This window comes from Manacus candei, unplaced genomic scaffold (assembly GCF_025592945.1).
Source record: "Manacus candei isolate 608988 ecotype Guabito, Panama unplaced genomic scaffold, ASM2559294v1 h1tg000117l, whole genome shotgun sequence".
NCBI classification, from domain to species: domain Eukaryota; kingdom Metazoa; phylum Chordata; class Aves; order Passeriformes; family Pipridae; genus Manacus; species Manacus candei.
In genome coordinates this window covers 814,906-833,484 of record NW_026138165.1, presented here as the reverse complement: position 1 = coordinate 833,484, position 18,579 = coordinate 814,906, and the positions used below count along the sequence as shown (strand labels likewise).

The 18,579-nt window shown below is 53.5% G+C and overlaps 1 protein-coding gene across 1 annotated transcript in view; it reads left to right on the top strand.

The window, feature by feature from the left end:
• The first annotated feature begins 2,474 nt into the window (after positions 1 to 2,474).
• The window catches only part of LOC127461966 (ankyrin repeat domain-containing protein 26-like), a 55,333-nt gene continuing 39,228 nt past the window's right edge, over positions 2,475 to 18,579 (top strand). The window contains exons 1-3 of the mRNA XM_051770219.1: positions 2,475 to 2,896; positions 3,317 to 3,431; positions 3,676 to 3,849. Of these exons, the coding sequence (XP_051626179.1) occupies positions 2,679 to 2,896; positions 3,317 to 3,431; positions 3,676 to 3,849 (507 nt within the window). The 5' untranslated portion in view covers positions 2,475 to 2,678. The remainder of the gene's footprint in view (positions 2,897 to 3,316; positions 3,432 to 3,675; positions 3,850 to 18,579) is intronic.

The window sequence follows — 18,579 nt, the reverse complement described above, 5'->3', positions numbered from 1 at the left end:
CTGGAGCTGCAGGGGCAGTGCCTTTGTGCAGAGGAGGAGGGAAGAGATTCCCAGCCCAGCAGCAGGGCCAGGGCCAGGGGCTCCTGCTCTTTCCACAGCTGCTCTTTGCAGCTCCACACTCCCCTTGCCAGTCCTCTGTGGGTGCAAGGCCTGAGTGCTCCGGCAGCTTGGGCACAGTCCTGCTGCGTGTCCGTGCTGGGATCACAGGCAGGGACAGGCCCTGGCACTGCTGGCACAGTTTGGGGGCACAGCGGGAAACAGGGTCTGACTGGGGCTGTCCAAGCACCGTCCCCAAGGAGCACAGCTTGGTGTCGGGGCAGGGGAGGGTCAGGGACAATCAGCCAAGGCCCCTCAGTCCTTCCCTGTGCTCTGGGAGGGATGGGAAAGGGGATCAAAGGAGCCAGCGGGTGTCAAATGCCCCCAGATCTCAAGGGCCAGGCTCGGGGCTGAAGGGATGGAGAGCAGCCCTGCATCCAAGGCCATGGGGATAGTGGGGGATGAAAAGCAGGATGGGAGCCAGCAATGGGAGCTCACAGCCCACAACCCCCCCATGTCCTGGGCTCATGCCACAGCGTGGGCAGCAGGGCAGGGGGGTTCTGCCCCTCTGCTCCGCTCAGCTGAGACCCCCCCTGCAGTGCTGCCTCCAGCTCTGGGCAGAGGGCTGGCTCGTGTCCCATTTGTCACCCACCAGCACCCCCAGAGCCCTCTCCCAGAAGTGTTCTTCCATCCCTTCCTCCCCCAGCCTGCACCGATCCCGGGGGTTGCCCTGACCCGGCTGCACCACCTTGGTCTTGTCCAACCTCAGCAGATTCCCGTGTGTGCCGGCAAACGGGGGGAAGGGGAATTCACCCGACTCTTGGGGATTTGTTTGTCTGCTGGTGCCCCAGGGAAAAACAAAACCCTGTCAGTCCCATCTAGTCTGTCCCATATTCCACCCAGGAACCCTCCACCAAACAGATCCACCAGGTGGGGGGAATTCCAGGGCCCTTCTTCAGGGACTGATAGTCTTTCCGTGATTCTGTGCAGAGGGTGAGCAGTGGCCACCAGCAGAGCAGGGCCATACCCACAGTGCAGCCTGTGCAAAAGCACACACAGCATAGAGGGGCTCCTCCGCAAGAACCAACGGCAGTCGCCATCAAGACTCCAGGATGTGTCCTCGTTTTCTTCTGTTCCCCCTGCCGGCTTTGCTTCTCCCATTCCCCCATCCCAAGGCTGTCCCCTCTTCTTCCCTCTGCTTGCCTCTGCGACAGGCTTTCTTCCCGGGCTGGCAGTTAAGACTTCTCTCTCTGCCCTCCATCTGAGTGCAAATCAGTCCAGCAGACATCTTCAAGGCCGAAAGAGAAGCCAGGCCTGAAGGCCGAGCCAGAGCTGTCCTCTGCTCCCTTCAGCTCTGCTCACAGTTGCATCTTCAGCCTGTCCCAGAGGCCAGGCAAATGTGTGCCCTTCCTCCGGGAAGGCTTGAAGCACAGTGGTGTTAAGATCATGGCCTCCAGGTGAGCTATTGCTACTACTCAGTTGCCAGACTCTTGCAGTGCTTTCGAGCCCTCCTCTTTGTGTTCTGGGCAGAAGATAGTGAGTAAGCTCCTGGTAGCCTTAAAACACAGGCAAATCCCTGATCCCGTGGGAAGCAGATCAGTTTGTAGCCCATAAAGAAAAAGGGAAATTTCTTCAGCCTGTTTGTGGTCCATTGTAGTGTCCCTCCGCTGAGAAAGCTGGTGCAGAACCTCTGATCTTTCAGTTGGTGTTGTCATCGAGACAAAGTGGGACAAGATGTGTTTGAAAGTTTCTTCCTGCCCTGCTGTGTGCTGCCCGTTGGCTGGTGGAGGAGCAGAGCAGAAATTCACTGTTGGCATCTGGCAAAGCAGCAGGAGAGAGCAGTTGTGAGGGGGAGAGGGGGTGAGGTGTCTGCTCTTCAAGAGGGACAAGACAAAGGAGTTGGGGAATTGTCCTGGAACTCTGGCCTGGCAGGCTTGGAGCGCTGGGTGGGCATTTCTTGAGAGCTGTGGTGGCCCCACTTCCTCCTGAGCCTCATTGATGGCAGTGTGTCCAGAGGCAGCCCGGCTCCAGGCTGAAGCAAAAAGCCAGAGCGGGTGATGCGGGAGCTGCTCCAGCGCCTACCGCAGCCTCCGGCCCGGTGGGAGCGTCCCGGGCCCTGCCCCGGGCGCCCTGAGGCGGGGCAGTGCCCACTCCCGCCAGCCGCCCTCACAAGGCCCAGGCCGCCTCCTTGCCACAAGGCCCAGCAGGGCCGCCCTCACACCTGCCCCGCCCTGCCCTGTCCCGCCCGGCCCCACCCTGCCCCGTGGCCTCTGTCACACCCCACGCTGACGTGCTGAGCCTTCCACCAGCCATTGTGATGCCACAGGCGCCAGTCGGGCACGGCTTTGTTGGTGCCCGCAGCCGGCGCTCAGAGCTGCTGTAGCCTCTCGGGGAGCAGCAGCACATCCCGCTCGGGGAGCATTGCGCGCCTGCATCGCCGTCTGGGCAGCTGCAGGCCACGACCACTGCGCAGGGCGACCTCGTCTGCCTTGTGCTTCATACCCTGTGCCCGTCCTTATTCTCGCCCCTTTGTCACCCTCCCCCTAAACCTCGCCCCGTCCCATTCCTCATCCCCACTTGGCTCCCGGCAGCCCGCCGGGGCCTTCTTGCCCTTCCTGCTGCTGGGAGCTCCAAGCAGGGCCATGCCGTGGCTTCTGAGCAAGAAGCGACGGCAGTCGCCCTCCAGCAGCCCCAGTGGGCAGCCCTGGGCTGCCACCAGCTCCAGCAGCGCCTCCCAGCTCCGGGAGCAGGGGCTGGGCAGGCTGCACCGCGCGGCCGCCCGCGGTGACCTGGGCTGGCTGAGGCGCTGGCGCTGGTACGTCAAGGTAGTCGGCATCGACAGGCCAGACCAGGAGATGCGGTGAGTTCTGGGCCACGCTGATGGCACACCTTGCCTGCTCCTGAGCCAAGCTGCAGTAGTCCTCGCCAGCCCTCTCTTAGGGACAAGGCTTGAAAAGTGACATTTGCCCTGTCAGCTGGGACAGGGAACTCTTGAGCTTTTCACTGCTTGCAGCTGCCGCCCGGGCTCCAGCGCTGCTGCAAACGCGTGTTGCCCACCTGCCCCTTGGCCGTGCTCTCTCTGCAGGGCTGTTCTGCAGCTGCTCAGCCCTCACCTGTTCTCTTCTGCCCTCTGGCTCATCAGGGCAGGGTTGCAGCAGCAGCAGCAGCAGCAGCAGCAGCAGGAGCAGAGTCCGGGCAGGGTCCCCAGGGTGTTGGGTACAGACACAGCTTGGGCTCATCCTTTGTCTGTCTGGGTTAAGAGAGTCTGTTTAATTTTCAGGACACCTCTGCATCTGGCTTCGGCCAATGGCCATGCAGATGTCGTCAGATATCTGCTAAGGAAGAACAGCCAGCCCAACCTCGCTGACAGCTTCAAGAGAACGGCCCTGATGAAGGTGTGTGCAATGCCTTCTGAGCTTGGAGGTGGGGCTTAGTGCTGAGGTGTTAAAGGGGAGGTGTCTGGCAGGATTCCTTCCACTACAGGGCCATAGAAACACACCTATTGCCATGGGCACGGCACAGCCTCTGTTAGCTGATCTTTGAAGATGGTCTTCTATGGCAGCACTCAGGAGCTGAGGGAGTTGTGACAGAGGGGGATGAAAAGTTGGAAGCCTTTCCCTTTTGGTGTGTTGTTGCCAGGCAGTCCAGCAGGAGCAGGAAGAATGTGTTGCTGTTCTGCTGGAACACGGTGCCGACCCCAATCTGGCAGACGCTGACGGCAACACTGCCCTTCACCTGGCTGTCCTCTCTAAAAACACAGCTGTAGCAGGGCTGTTACTGGAGCATCATGCCAACAGTGATGCTCAGAACCAGGTAACCTTGGCACGGGGCTAAAGCTGCTCTTTCCAACAGCTGCAGAGCTTGTCTGTGTCTTTCTAATGGGGATTCTTTCTCCTTTTAGTGGGGATTTACCCCCTTGAAACTTGCAGCCTTGCAACAGCATGAGGAGATTCTGGAGTGCCTTGTGAACAAAGCAGCTGACAGGCCTGCTCAAGCCCAGGGGGAAAGGTGAGGGCTTTGTCAAAACAGCACCCGGGTGTTCTGGGTAGTCTGCAAGTGTGACCCAGACGAGGGGCGTGGCAATGAGCTGGGAAAAAGAAGGAGCAGCCCCGTGGAAGCAGTTCCCCGTGGGACTGGTAAATGCAGGTCTGCCCTTGGCTGCTCTCCTACCTCAGGGGCTCTCATCCTTTGCCCGCTGAGGTCTGCAAGAAAGTCTTGTCTGTGGTGCCCTCTCCCCACCCAGAGCCAGAGCCCCGGGGAAACTTGCCAGTAGCTCAGCAGCGTGGCTGCTCTGCAGACCAGGGGGGTTTAAGGCACGGCAGAGTTGGTGTGTTAAGTGCTCTGAAGGGAAGCGTTGGGGGAAAGAGAACCAACACTGTCCCAGGGGACACGAGGGGCTCCGAGCACACAGAAGGAGAAAACTTCCTGCCATGGAGATGGTCAGGGGGTCGAAGGGCTTGCCCTGGGAGTTTGTGCAGCCACATCTGTGGGGACTTTGAAGAGCAGTGCAAGGAACCCTGAACAGCATGGCCTGAGCTGGTAGTTGAGGCTGCTTTAGGGAGGCCCCTTGTAAGAGAAATTCTCCAATGCTTCCATGGACTTGGCTTTGCTTTCCCGGAGCTTGTAGGAAAGGGGGGAAGAGCTGTTTTGGGAGCAAGCAGGGGAAAACTGATGCAGGATCAGACATGTTTCCGATGAAATTTTGCATGCTTTAGGACTGCTCTTGTGGTTCCTGGAAGCCCTGAGGCTCACCTGGAGGAAGATAATCTGCGCTTGCAGGAGGAGCTGGACAGGGCTGGCGCGGAGGTATGGAAAGCCTGTCCCCACAGGGAGAAACCTGGGGGTGCCTGTTGCTTCCTATCCATCCTGAAAACGGACAAAACAGTGTTCAGTGTGTTCATTGGGGAGCAGAAGTGAAGCTTTGAAGGGACTTGAATGGATTGCAGTTCTTTGGGCAGAGGGGATGCACACAGACATGCAGCACCTGAGTTCTTCAGCAGCAGCTGGCTCCTCTCTGGAAAAGCTCCCCTGACAACTGTGCATTCTTCCCGTGATTTTACAGCTGAGGGAGGAGGAAGAAAAGCATCTTCAGTCTGAGCATTGTGTTCCTGACTTGAAGACTGCTTTGGATGCCAAGGAAAGAGAGGCAGTAACTTCTTCCCAGGAACTGCAGGACCTCCTGTTGGCATCTTGCGAGACCAATCCGACTGTGAACCAACTGGAAGAAGACGCGCAAGAGTAAGAGAGGAACCCAGTGAAGTGAGGGGTCTGTGGCTTTGGGGATTGGGTGGAAACAGGGGGAGAGTCAGTGGGATTTTGAAGGACACTTCTGCTGTGGCTTCTGTTCCTTAGCACAGTTTGTCTGGCATTGGCTTTTCTGGTAATAAAGCTGTATTTCTTCTTAAGCTCTGCAAGTGAGAACAACAGATTGGAAGCCACTGTCCAGCAGCCAAGCGAGAGCGTTGAAGCCCTTCCGAGAGCCCTGCAAGCCTCTGCCTCAGTAAGCTGGTCCTAAATTTGCCTTTTTGTGACTCTGGAGCCTAGTTGCCTATTTCTGTGGGGCAACTGTTAGATGAAGTTTTCCTGGAGAGCCTGGGGAGCTCAGTTTCTGCCTTCTCCTCAGCAGAGGCTGCTCAGAAAGCAGCCTGGTCCTTTCCCCATCTGCTACAAAAGCCCTGAGGGTATTTGGTGTGCTGGACACTGGAGGAATTCTTAGATTCTAAATGAGGAGTTTCATCATGAGCTCCAAGGGACCCAGAAGTATTGTTGCCAGAAGTGTCTCCCAAATTCTTAAGTAGGTGTAAAGTTTCTTCTTTCTGTCGGGGAATCTTTCAAGTGTTTCCTAGGCTCATTTCCAGTAGATGATAAATACAGTTGCCATGGCCACCCCCTTGAGAGATTTTCCCAGAATTCACTGCCTTTAGATCACGCTGAGTTTCCTTTTCTTTTTTTTTTCTGTGCACAGGGTGGTGAACTTTCCCAGCAGCTGGACATGGAGCCTGGAACAGGCATGCAGCTCGAGGCCCTAAACCAGGCTTTGCAAGAAGAGCTGTCCACTCTGCTTGGGAAGTGTGAACAACTGGAGAAGAGCAAATGTCAGCTGCAAGAAGAGGTGACAAAACACCACCACCATTTGGAGGCTTTGGTGCTGGATGGCAGCCAAAGAGAACAGTGTACAAGAGAGGTGGCAGAAGGAGCTGACCAGGAAAGAAGTGCAAAGCTACAAGAGGTCAGCCTCGTTTTGCAAGTAAGTGAATTTCTCCCCAGTGTCCACAGGCTCTTCATTAGGAGCTTGGAAGCAGAGTGCTCATTTGGGCTTCTTTCCCAATGATAAGAATTGTTTGCCCTGGCAGCTCCTGGGTTCTGCCTTGATTGCTGCTGGGAGTGAGGAGGCAGAGCCACCTCTCTGAGTAAGGCTGGGCCCTTGAAAGTGGGTGTGTGCATTTTGTGCTGGGCAGAGCTCTCTTTTTCTTGTGGTGGTTGAAGGTGCACTGTCTCCTTCAGGCACAGGCAGCCCACCAGGCCCCGCTAGGACAAACTGGAGACATTCATTGTGATTCCATGCGAATCCAGTTGGAAGAAAGAATTAGAAATCTGGAAAGTGAATTGGAGAGGGTCAAAAACACCCAACAAGAGAGTGCTTCTCGTAAAGAAGCAACGCAGGGAGAGATGGGGATGTACAAAGAGCTGTATCTGGAGGAAGTGAAAACCAGAAGATGCCTTGACAAGAAACTGGAAAGGTAAGTCCTTGTTTGTTTGGAGTGGTAATAAGAGAGTCCTTTTTCTTCCTGCATTTTCCTTGGAAATCCATCTTCTACATCTGGCCAGCATTATTGCCCTCCATTGGCCAACAGGGTCTGATGGAGTTGCCAAGACCCTCTCCTTGATATTTGAAAAGTCGTGGCAGTCAGGGGAAGTCCCAGGTGAGGGGGAAAAGGGAAACCCACTGTGCCCATCTTTGAAAGGGGTAGAAAGGAGGACCCTGGGAACTGCCAACCTGTCAGCCTGCCCTCTGTGCCTGGGGAGGTGATGGAAAAGATCCTTCTAGAAGCTCTGTCAAGGCACGTGGATGACAGGGAGGTGATTGGAAGCACCAGCACAGCTTCCCCAAGGGCAAGTCCTGCTTGACCGACCTGGTGGCCTTCTAAGATGGAGCGACTGCCTCAGTGGACAAGGGCTACCCATGTCATCTCCCTGTCATTCTGGGAAGCCTTTGACACAGTCCCCCACAACATCCTTCTCTCCAAAGTGGAGAGAGATGGATTGGATGTGTGGACTGTTAGATGGAGAAGAAATTGGGTGAACAGTGCCGTGCAGAGGTGGTGATCAATGGCTCAGAGTGCTGAGGGCCATCAGTGCCGAGTGGTGTCCCTCAGGGGTCTGGACTGGGCCCAGTGTTCTTTAATGTCTTCACTAATGATCCAGAGGAAGGGATGGAGTGCACCCTCAGCAAATTTGCAGCTGACACCAAGCTGAGGGGTGTGGTTGACACAGCTGATGCCATCCAGAGGGCCCTGGACAAGCTGGAGAAGTGGGCCCATGGCAATCTGCTGATGGTTTACCAAGAGCCAGTGCAAGATGCTGGCCGTGGCTCAGGGCAGCCCCTGTATCAGTGCAGGCTGGGGGATGAAGAGGGGCAGAGCAGCCCTGTCGAGAAGCCCTTGGGCTGGAGGAGAGGCCGGACATGAGCCGGCGATGTGCGCTCGCAGCCCAGAAAGCCAATTGTGTCCTGGGCTGTGTCCAAGGCAGCGTGGCCAGCGGGTGGAGGGAGGGCATTCTGCCTCTCTGCTCTGCCCTTGGGAGAGCCCAGCTGGAGTGCTGCATCCAGCTCTGGGCTCCTCAGCACAGCAAGGACCTCCAGCTGTTGGACAGAGTCCAGAGGAGGCCACCAAGGTGCTTGGAAAGATGGAGCACCTCTGCTAGGAGGAAAGGCTGGGACAATTGCAACACTTCAGCCTGGAAAAGAGAAGGCTTTGGGGTGACCTAATTGTGGCCTTTTGGGGTGTGAAGGGAGCCTACAAGAAGGATGAAGAGAGTGCATTTAAAAGAGCAGGTGGTGAGAGGACAAGGGGGATTGGCTTCAAATGGAAAGAGAATAGGTTTAGATTTGATCCTCGGAAGAAATTGGTTGCTGTGAGGGTGGTGAGGAACTGCAACAGGTTGCCCAGAGAAGCTGTGGATGCCCCATGGCTGGAAGTGTTCAAGGCCAGGTTGGGTGGGGTTGTGAACAGGCTGGTCTGGTGGAAGGTGTCCCTGCCCAGAGCAGGAGGCTTGGAACTGGATGATCTTTAAGGTCCCTGCCAAGCCAAGCCATTCTAGGCTTGGATGCTGTCTGTGCTGTTTCTGTGAGACTGTGGGGGAAAGGCTGGTTCTTCCTGTGTTTCATGGTTTTCTTGACTAATTTGCTGTGCAGGCTTGAAAAGCTTCTGAGGATAGAGAGGAGGAAACTCCGGGTTAATGAAGAGAAAGGAAGTCAGTCCCAGCTGGAAGAAATGAAGAAGAGATATTCTGAAAAGGTCAAGGAAGTTGATAGATTCCAAAGAGAGGTGAGCTGCGCTCTGGGTGGGGCTCTTTGGTTGTGGTGTTCCTTCTTTTGAAAACTGGGAGATGCTTTCCCTCTGTTTCTTGTCATGCTGATGATTTTTTTTCCCCTTGGCTGCATTTTGGATGTGATGGGCTTTTCTTAATGCTCCTCCTGCTGTTCCAGTGGGAGATGACTCGAACTAATCCAGAGGTAGTTCTCCTTCTGGGGAAAGATGCAAATGTTGAGGGCAAAGCAGTAGGTGTAAGGGCTGATGGAGGCCAGGCTGTCCTGCAGAGGAGGGGCAAGCCAGGAGTGGCAGCCAGCCTGGCAGGGTGCGTGAGCTCCCGGGCCAGGGAGCCGTCCCACAGGCCCTGAGCAAGAAGAGCAGAACAGGCCCCCTGACAGTGAGCGGGGTCAGCCAAGAGTGCAGATCCCTCGACTGGGCCCTAGGGATGGGCAGGTCTGCCGTCCTGGCAGGACATCACGTCCATGGGCTGAGAGCAGTGGGGCCCAGCTGAGGCCTGGCTGCAGCTGGAGGGAGGCTGTGACAGCGTCCTCTGGGTGTGACAGATGAATTGCTGCCCTGGCAGAGAGGGGAGGAACAGCACTGTCACTGGCAGGGCACCATCAGCCCCTGAGCCCTGTCTCAGGCACGAGCTGAGCAGGAGGCACTTGAGGCTTTGCTTTTCTGCACAGTGTTGTTGCTGCCCAGGGCCCAAGGAGGACAGGGGCCTCCCAGGGGAAAATCTGTCCCTTCTTGCTCACGGGGAGCTGTTTCAGCCCATCCTGTGGTGGGGAGCCAGAAGGGCTGTTCCCAGCAGTGCTTTTGAGGCTGCTCTGCCTGTGCAGCAGTGGCACAGAACCTCTCATCCCTTCTCCGCTCGTCACTCGGATCCGTTGCTAAAGCGGCGTCTGTCAGAGTCACGCCTGGGTTTGAAGGCATCCCTGTAGAATGGCTTCCTGCCTTTGCAGTGATTCCTTTGGAGTCCAGAAGCGTGGAGCATTTTTGCATGAGGAACTCCAAAAGGCTGGGAAGCTGAGGAATCCTATGGCAAATGATGGGAAAGCTGTTCTTGCTGGAAAAGAAAAGCCTGGTTGCACTTTGTGTCTAGTCCTGAGCCAACAGATGATGAATAAAGTCTCCCTGGGCAGCCAGTTTTGGATTTTCCCAGAATTCACTGCCTTTACACCACGCTGAGCTCCTTTTTTTATTTTCTGTCTGCAGGTTGCTGAACTTTCCCAGCAGTTGGACAGGGAACGTGAACAGTGCACGCAGCTGGAGGCCAAAAATCAGGCTTTGCAAGAAGAGCTGTCTACCCTGCGTGGGGAGTGCAAGAACCTGGCCATGGACAAATGCCAGCTGCAAGAAGAGCTGGCAAAACTCCACCATCATTTGGAGACCAACGTGGTGGATCGCAGCCAACTCGAACAGTGTAAAAGAGAGGTGGAAGAACAAGCAGACCAGGAAATAAGACAAAAACTCCAAGAAGTCAATGAGTTTTTGCAAGTAAGTGAATTTCTCCCCAGTGTCCACAGGCACTTCCTAAACTTCTCTTGTGGCCATGGTGTTTGGTCTTTTTCTTTTGCTCCTGTATTCTGTGGGTTAGCTTCTGTCTTTGCTGAAGGCAGTGGCAGAAGGCAATCTGGTTGGGCAGGAGTGCTGTCATGGGTGTGGAATGTGCCGGCAGGTCCCTGAATGCAAAGGCTGCCCAAGGCAGATTCCCACTTTGCAGTGCTTGGGGGGATCTCTGTGCACTGCTCTGCTTCTCACTGCTCATCCTTGAATGGGTTTGGCAATTTCCAGCTGTCATGGCCAGACCTACAGGTGCTGCTTTGTCCTTGTAGGGGGTGAAAGTGCTCAGAAAAGGAGTCACTGAAATTCCAGGGATGGGAGGGAGGGGGTGGAGGTGGAGGTGGAAACTCTTCTTGTCTTTGAAGAATCCCTTTGGACATGCCCTGTCCTACAGACCCAGTGTCTCTTCATTAGTAGCTTTGAAGCAGAGTGCTCATTTGGGCTTCTTTCCCAATGAAAAGAATTGTTTGCCCTGGCAGCTCCTGGGTTCTGCCTTGGTTGCTGCTGGGAGTGAGGAGGCAGAGCCACCTCTCTGAGTAAGGCTGGGCCCTTGAAAGTGGGTGTGTGCAATTTTGTGCTGGGCAGAGCTCTCTTTTTCTTGTGGTGGTTGAAGGTGCACTGTCTCCTTCAGGCACAGGCAGCCCACCAGGACACCTTAGAAGAAATCAGAACCAGTCATGTGGAGTCACTGAAAAAGCAACTGGAAGACAGAATTAGAGATCTTGAACGTGCACTGGGAAGGACAAAAAGCAACCAAGCAGAAAGACCTTTTCAAAAGGAATCCACCCAGGCAGAAGTGGACAAGTATAAAGAACTGTATCTGGTGGAAGCCCAAAGAAGAAAAAGCCTCACCAAGAGACTGGAAAGGTAAGTCCATGCTTTTTTGGACTGGTAAGAACAGACTCCTTTTTCCTCCTGCGTTTTCCTTGGAAATCCCTTTTCTACATCTGGCCAGCGTCAGGTGTGAAAGCAGAACGTGGCATCTTTGTGGGGAACGTTCCTTCAGACCCTTCCCTTCCTCAGACCTGTCTTCCTTTCTCTTTAGAGTTCCAGCATTAACCCCACAGCACCACCACTATGGCATTATTGGTGTCTTTTCAAGTTGAGGTTGTTTTAGCAGGCAGTCTTTCTGCCAGTCTCTACTCTCCTCATCCCGTGGGTGACAGAAAAGATGAATCTTGTGCCCTTTCCTGTTTGAATAAGGAGAGGCCTCTGGGAGAAGTGAGTTGGATTCTGTGAATCCAAAATAAGGCGGCTCTTTCTTGGCTTCTGTTTTGGCAGCGGGTCTGAGGGTTGAGCTTTCCTTGAGAAGGCCAGGGTAGGCCAGAGTTCTTCTGGAGGTGACACTGCCTACTCCTTGCACTTGGTGTGATTTCTTAGAAACAGGCCCTGTGAACAAGCTCAGATCAAAGGATGTGCTGGTTTTGGACGCTCTTCATGCCCTTGGCTTTTAGAAGTCGAGTAGTAGCCAAGGCTGTGGAGGGTAACTTTGCAAAAGCCTTCCTGCCAAAGATGACTCTGTGTGTGCTTGTGAATGTTTCAGAGCTACTGAGAGACTTGCAGTGGCCAACACCAAGCTCTTTTTGGAGCGCCACAGAAGCAGATCTGCAGTCCCAAGCAGCGCTGTCAGCGGACTTCTGGCTGCAAGTCCACTTCAGGATTCACCTGGCCTGGGACATCTTGGCATCAGTTTGGGCTGAGCAGAAGTCTGGCTCTCAGAACACCACCCAGACACCTGTGGTAAAGCCCAAGACTTCTGCTCATCAGGTTTGTCCAGATTTTCCAGAGTGGTCAAAAAAGATTGAAATGGAAGCAATGAGCTGTGGAACTCCATTCTTTCCCAAGAGAAACTGTGGGCAAGAGCACTGTGGCACAGGAACCTCCCACCTAAGTTCTACCCTAAATTTACACGTAGTAATCTTCTGTAGTCTGTGGGGTTTGGCAGGAAGCCAACTCCAACTGTTGCCCGTAAACAAAGACACAAACCAACAGAGTGCCGGTTTATGGGTGCTTTATTCGGGGCCCCGGGAACCTGCGGGCTAACGCCCCAAGTCAGGATTCCGACGACCCTCGTTCTCAGTTCAACTTTTATACACAAACAAGTTTACATGTATTCTCACGGCTAAAACAATTACAGTTTCTATAGCAACCCAGGTGCAGTAGTTTATAACAATTAACAATCATCTACTTTAATCATAAATCTGCTTAAGTTGTCCTACCCCCCTAGAAACTGTTTAACAGACCCTTACCACATCTAAGGTACAAATCGTTACGTACATGCTTGACTACATCTTTTGATTATTGTTTCTACTTCTTCAGTACATTCTATTCCCACGAACAAGGCTGCTGCTTAACTCACTACTGTAATGTGTTGCTTTCTAGGCCTACCCTTTTACTTAAGCCTTAGCCATTCTACTACTAAATTTAAACTGCTTTGCAACACAACTGGCTACAGATGGTTTTGGTGTCAGAAGTGGGATTGTTTTGGTTCCTTTGGTTTTGTTGTGGGAACGTTGTCTGGGAAAGCTGCCAAGAGCAGGTTTGTTTGTAAACATCCACCATTGTTTTGGGACACTCCTGGGAGAGCTGCCAAGAAGGATTTTGTTTATCTAAACATAGCTTTGTTTAGGAACAAGGAGAAAGAAAAATAATAACAATGGTCTTTTTACTAATTTTTTTCCTGATTCTTGCTGTTTTTGTGCCTGTCCTAGGACATCCTGTAAGGGACTGTTCAGATGGATGGAACAAATTGCTTCCTTTCCTTAATTTGGACATCCACGACCTAGTAGCCAGTTTCCTTAATGGTGGCCTTCAAGGTTTGGTAGCAAAGACTCCAAGATCAGCTCTAACCCATCCCTCCATTGCTCAGTGACAATGATCCTAGTGGTGAAGGCAGCGAAAATGCTACTTAAAATTGGAGAGGTGGTGCTGTATTGGTCCCCTTGTTGTACGAAAGGAATCGCTGGAGCTTTGGGGACAAGAAGTGCCAAGGGCCACGACAACTGTACACAGGCAACAGTATCGGAGGAACCGAGATGCTGTGACCCCCATCCATACATCCAGTACATCCATGACATCATTGTGTGGGGGGACACAGCAGAAGAAGTTTTCGAGAAAGGACAGAAGATCATCCAGATTCTCCTCAGGGCTGGTTTTGCCATCAAGAAGAGTAAGGTCAAGGGCCCTGCCCAAGAGATCCAGTTCCTAGGGCTGAAATGGCAAATGGACGACACCAGATACCAACAGACGTCATCCACAAGATTGTAGCAATGGCTCCACCCACAAACAAGAAAGAAACCCAAGCTTTTCTGGGAGCCATTGGCTTCTGGAGGATGCACATCCCAGAGTACAGCCAGATGGTGAGCCCTCTTTCCTTTGTGACCCGTAAAAAGAACAATTTCCAGTGGGGTCCTGAACAACAACAAGCTTTCAGGCAGATCAAGCAAGAGATTGCACATGCCGTGGCTCTTGGAGCAGTCAGGACAGGACCAGATGTAAAGAATGTGCTCTACTCTGCAGCTGGAGATAAAGGTCCCTCCTGGAGCCTCTGGCCAAAGGTGCCTGGTGAGACGTGAGGGCGACCACTGGGTTTCTGGAGCCGAAGCTACAGAGGTTCTGAGGCCAATTCCACCCCTGTGGAGAAGGAAATCTTAGCAGCCTATGAAGGCATAGGAGCAGCTTCAGAGGTAATTGGTACCAAAGCACAGCTCTTCTTGGCACCCCAGATGGGACCCCAGCATGCAAAGTGTAACTAGATAAGGGAAAAAGGGGGTAGGGTTTATCCATTTTAGGGAAAGGGTGGCCAAAAAAGGAAATACTGCAATGCAGCAAACTTTGGCCAATCGGGGAGCGGGGTCTAAGGATACAGACATCAAGGGGATTTTTCATCAAACAATTTCAGGGGACAGCAAGGGAAAAACTACAAGAAATGTTAAGACACAACTGTAAAACTTGAAAGGCTTTGGGTCTGAACTTCTTGACAACTTCATCCAGGGCTTTCATCCTCTGGAGGGTCACACATTTCTTGTTGTCTTCTCCAGCTTTCAGATTCAGCAATGTCCTCACTCCCGACAGACCAGGATCCCCTTTCCAGAGTAATGGAGGAGCACCGTGATTTTTTAAGCCAAAATTCCCAGATTTGAATGAAATGCTCTGGAAAGGCTCTGGAAATCATTTGGTGTTCACAGTGAGTCTCTGGTTTCCCATCCCCTGCTTCAGATGTGAAAACATGTTCCTTGCAGTCGGAATGTAAACTCATCAACTCCATTAAACTTGAGCACTATATCCCATCATCCAGATCATCAATGGAGATGTTCACCAGGAATTGCTGATCACTGGCCTCCAGCTGGATGTTACACTCCTGATCACCACCCTGGCCAGCAGATTTCAACCAGCCTGCTGTCTGCTCATCCAGTCCATACTTCATGGGCTTCTCTGTGAGGGAGCCCTGTCTGTGCTCACTATTACACACATTCATTTTGATTTTAAACAATCAAACAGAAGTGAGTGTTTTAACAGCAGAATTATTTTTCAAAGGGAAATAGAAGGGTAAGAGTTTTTAATTTTAATGATCATGTTTTACATGATACTAATTGACATCTAGTAGAACTGAGACAGCACCTTAAGAGACAAATCTACATTCTCTATTTATGCCTCTGAATTACAGGTATGGCTTTGATGGAACGAGTGCCTTCAAGCTCCACTGGCAGGCACTGTTTGAAAACTATTTGGGTGATTTTTGATAAGAAATGAAAGATGCAACGGCAGGAAGCCATTCAGCCATCCCTGACAAGGGAGGTCCACTGTCAATTGCTGGGAGGGCCCCCACCTGTTTCTTTTAATGGTGCTCCCAAATCCCACCCCTTGGGCCTCCCAATCCCATCCTTTTTGGTCCCCTCAGGCATCACCTCCCCAGCATCTGCTCTGTGTCCTACCCAGGGTCCCCAAACATCCTCCCATTGATCATTCCCAAAGCTTTTCTTTCCATCCTTCCCCTCAGACCTTTGCCTTTCACCCAGGCCACTGCCCTGGTACCTCCCAAGACCATTCCTTGCCTCCCTCTCCACTCCCAACCATCTCCCAGTGCCCTCCTCCATCCTCCTCCTCCAGTCCCCACCAAGCCTCTCCCTTGCAGTCCCCATGTCCCTACACTTGAATTCCTTTCCCCTCCCCTGCATCCCTCACAGGGCCCCTTCAACACCCCAATCCCAGTCCCGTGGGCTCCCCAGTTCCCCCCAGTTCAGCATCTTTGGGTCCCCCCCAACCTCCCCCCACCCTCCCTGCAGGCCCTGAATTCCCCTGGCTCTCCTTGTCTCCATCCCCACCCTGGGCCCTGCAGGCACAGGGGTTGGAGGTGAAACTGGGTGCAGTGGGAGCGGGGGGAGCAGAAGGGATTTTCCCCCTCAGACCGAGGCAGTCCTGGGCTGGGGGGGCTGGGGACACCCGTGTCCCTCCCCCAGCCCCACAGGGACCAATCCTGAGCAACCCTTTGCTCTCCTTGTCCAGGCACTCTTGGCAAGAACCCAAAATGATCTGCGAGAGGTGAGTGAACCGGGGGGACTGGAGGGCATCCAGTCTGGGAACTGGGAGACACTTTGGTCCCCCCATCCCTCACTGGCTCTGGGGACATCCCAGTGACCAGCCAGGACTCCTGGTCTCTCTCCACCTGCATTTAGTGGACGTTGGGATCCTGAAGACGGCTCAGGTGGGTACCAGGAGTTCTGCCTGAGTCGGGTCCTCCCCTCACATGGCCATGACACTCCTTAGCCATCCCAGTCTGCCCCAGTATACCCCAGTGCACCTTCTCCAGTGATCCGATTTCTTTTCCCTGGCTCCCAGTACATTCCACTGCACCCAGTGTGTCTCTGAGCCTGTCTTTGTCCCCAGCCCCTGTGGTGGAGAAGGTGGTGGGTCTTGTTGGTGAGAAACGCGTGGCTGCATCCCTGGATGGCTGAGGTGAGCAGTGCCTGCAGGGAGAGGGGTCAGGACAAGGCCCCTCTCGTGTTGCAGTGGACTTTGGGGGTGACGTTTTGGGCTCTGTCTTTCAGGACTGGTGGTGACACCCATGCCCTGTCCCCCTCCAGTGGCATGAGGAGATGATCATCCCTGGAAGAAGCCCCTGATTTCCCTCAGAGCCCTGGAGCATTTTCCTTGAATGATCAATAAATCCCTTCAGCAAAGCTACTCTGCTTGATCTTGTGTGTGTGTTCCCATCTCCATGTGTGTGTTCCCATCTCCATGTGTGTGTTCCCATCTCCATGTGTGTTCCCATCTCTGTGTGTGTGTTCCCATCTCCATGGGTGTGTTCCCATCTCCATGGGTGTGTTCCCATCTCCATGCCTGCATTCCCGTGTCCCTTTCCCCTCCTTCTCCAGCCCCTGCACACCCGGTGCCTCTCTGGCCGCACCCCTGCCATGAGCAGAGAGGCTCAGGGGGCTCCTGGGGGTCTCTGCATACGAGATCCCCTTCAGTCAGTGCAGTGGAAGGGCCTCTCCCCCATGTGCATCCGCTGGTGCTGGAGAAGATGTGAGCTGCTCCAAAACCTCTTCCCACACTCCCCACACTCGTAGGGCTTCTCCCCTGTGTGCACACACTGGTGGGTGACGAACTGAGAACTGTATGTGAAGCTTTTCTTGCATTCCCCACATTTGTAGGGCTGGGGCCCCCGTTCCCCAGACACCTGTACCACCCTGCTATATCCCTGAAGGGCAGCAGCTTGCTCAGCTAATCCCTTTTTACAGCGCCTCAGCCTCTGGGAAGGGAAAGAGAGGCTCCGGGGCTTTTGGGAGCACAGGTGAGCCACAAATATTTTAGGCAAAGACTGTCCCTGCTTCTCAGCCTATGCTGACTTGTCACAGATGGCACAGGTTTAAAGGCTTGGTAGACACTGGTGCTGACGGTTCTATTGGAAAAGACACAGAATGGCCTTCTGATTGGCCCACAATCTTCCCTACTTCGACCATTTTGGGGGTAGGAGGTATGCAGAGGCCTAGACAAAGCGCACATCTGTGCACGGTACTGGGGCCAGAGGGACAGACCTTCAGAATTGCTCCTTTCACAGCTCCTATTCCGTGTACCTTGTGGGGGAGATGTCTTGGGTCCGGTCGGTACCACTGTGCAGATTACGACAAAGAACACTCAGGTTTCTCAGTGAGGGTCACTGATGAGCTGTTCCATGGACTTACCAAATTAATTGGAAAACAGACGACCCCATCTGGGTCGATCAATGGCCCCTAAAGAGGGAATGGCCAGTTCACCTGCGAGACCTGGTGCAGGAACAGCTGGATGCTGGGCGTATAGGACCAACTTCTGGCCCATGGAGCACCCCTGTGTTCTGCATCCCTAAGAAGAGTGGCAAGTGGCGCATGTTCCATGATCTCAGGGCGGTTAATACAGTCATTGAGCCAATGGGAACGTTGCAACCAGGACTTCCCTCACCTGCCACGCTTCCTGCAGGGTGGCCACTGACAGGAATTGACCTGAAGGACTGTTCTTTTACTCTCCTTCTACATCCAGATGATGCTCCTCCCTTCACCTTCTCAATTCCGGCCTTCAATCACACGGAGCCCGTGCAGAGGTACCACTGGGTTGTTTTGCCTCAAGGCGTGCGTAACAGTCCGACTGTTTGCCAGACAGTGGTAGCTAATGCCATACACCCTGTCCGGGAGCTCTACCCTTCAGCCCACATTTACCACTACATGGAGACACTTCGGTGGCTGCTGCCCAAGAGACTGAATTCCAATCTATTTTGACTGCCTTAACTAATGCTGTTCGAGGAGCAGGGTTGCAGGTCGCTCCAGAAAAGATCCAACCAACTCAACCCTGGGCCCACCTCGGGTGGAAGATCACGCAGCAGGAGATCGTACCACAGCCATGGACTCTTAAGGTGACAGACACTTTGACACTAAATGATTTACAGTGACTATTAGGAGCCATTAACTGGCTTCAGCCTATTCTGGGCATCCCAACGGAGGAACTGCACCCCCTTTTTGAATTACTTAAAGGTGACCCAACTTTAACCCCTACTCGGTCCCTAACCACAGAAGCAAAACAGGCTCTAAAATATGCTCTCAGGCTATTGAAAACAGGCAAGGTGGACGATGACACCCTGATCTACACATTTGCCTTGCCCAGCAAGTTTCAACTGTTTGCCGTCCTTTTCCAGGGGGATCAGACAGAGTCTGGCCCCCTGAGGATTCTGGAATGGTTGTTTCTGCCCCACTCTCCACCTAAGACTTTCTGGACTATTAATACCATGTTTGCTAAGCTTGTTGTTAAAGGTAGAGGACGTCTGCAGGAGATGGATGGACGAGACCCCGAAACCATCTACATTCCAGCAACCAAAGACAACTTGGACTGGCTTCTCGCAGAGGACGCTGGATTTCAGGCTGCGTTGGCAGGCTACAGTGGTGACATTTCCATTCACTTCCCAAAGCACAGACTCTGG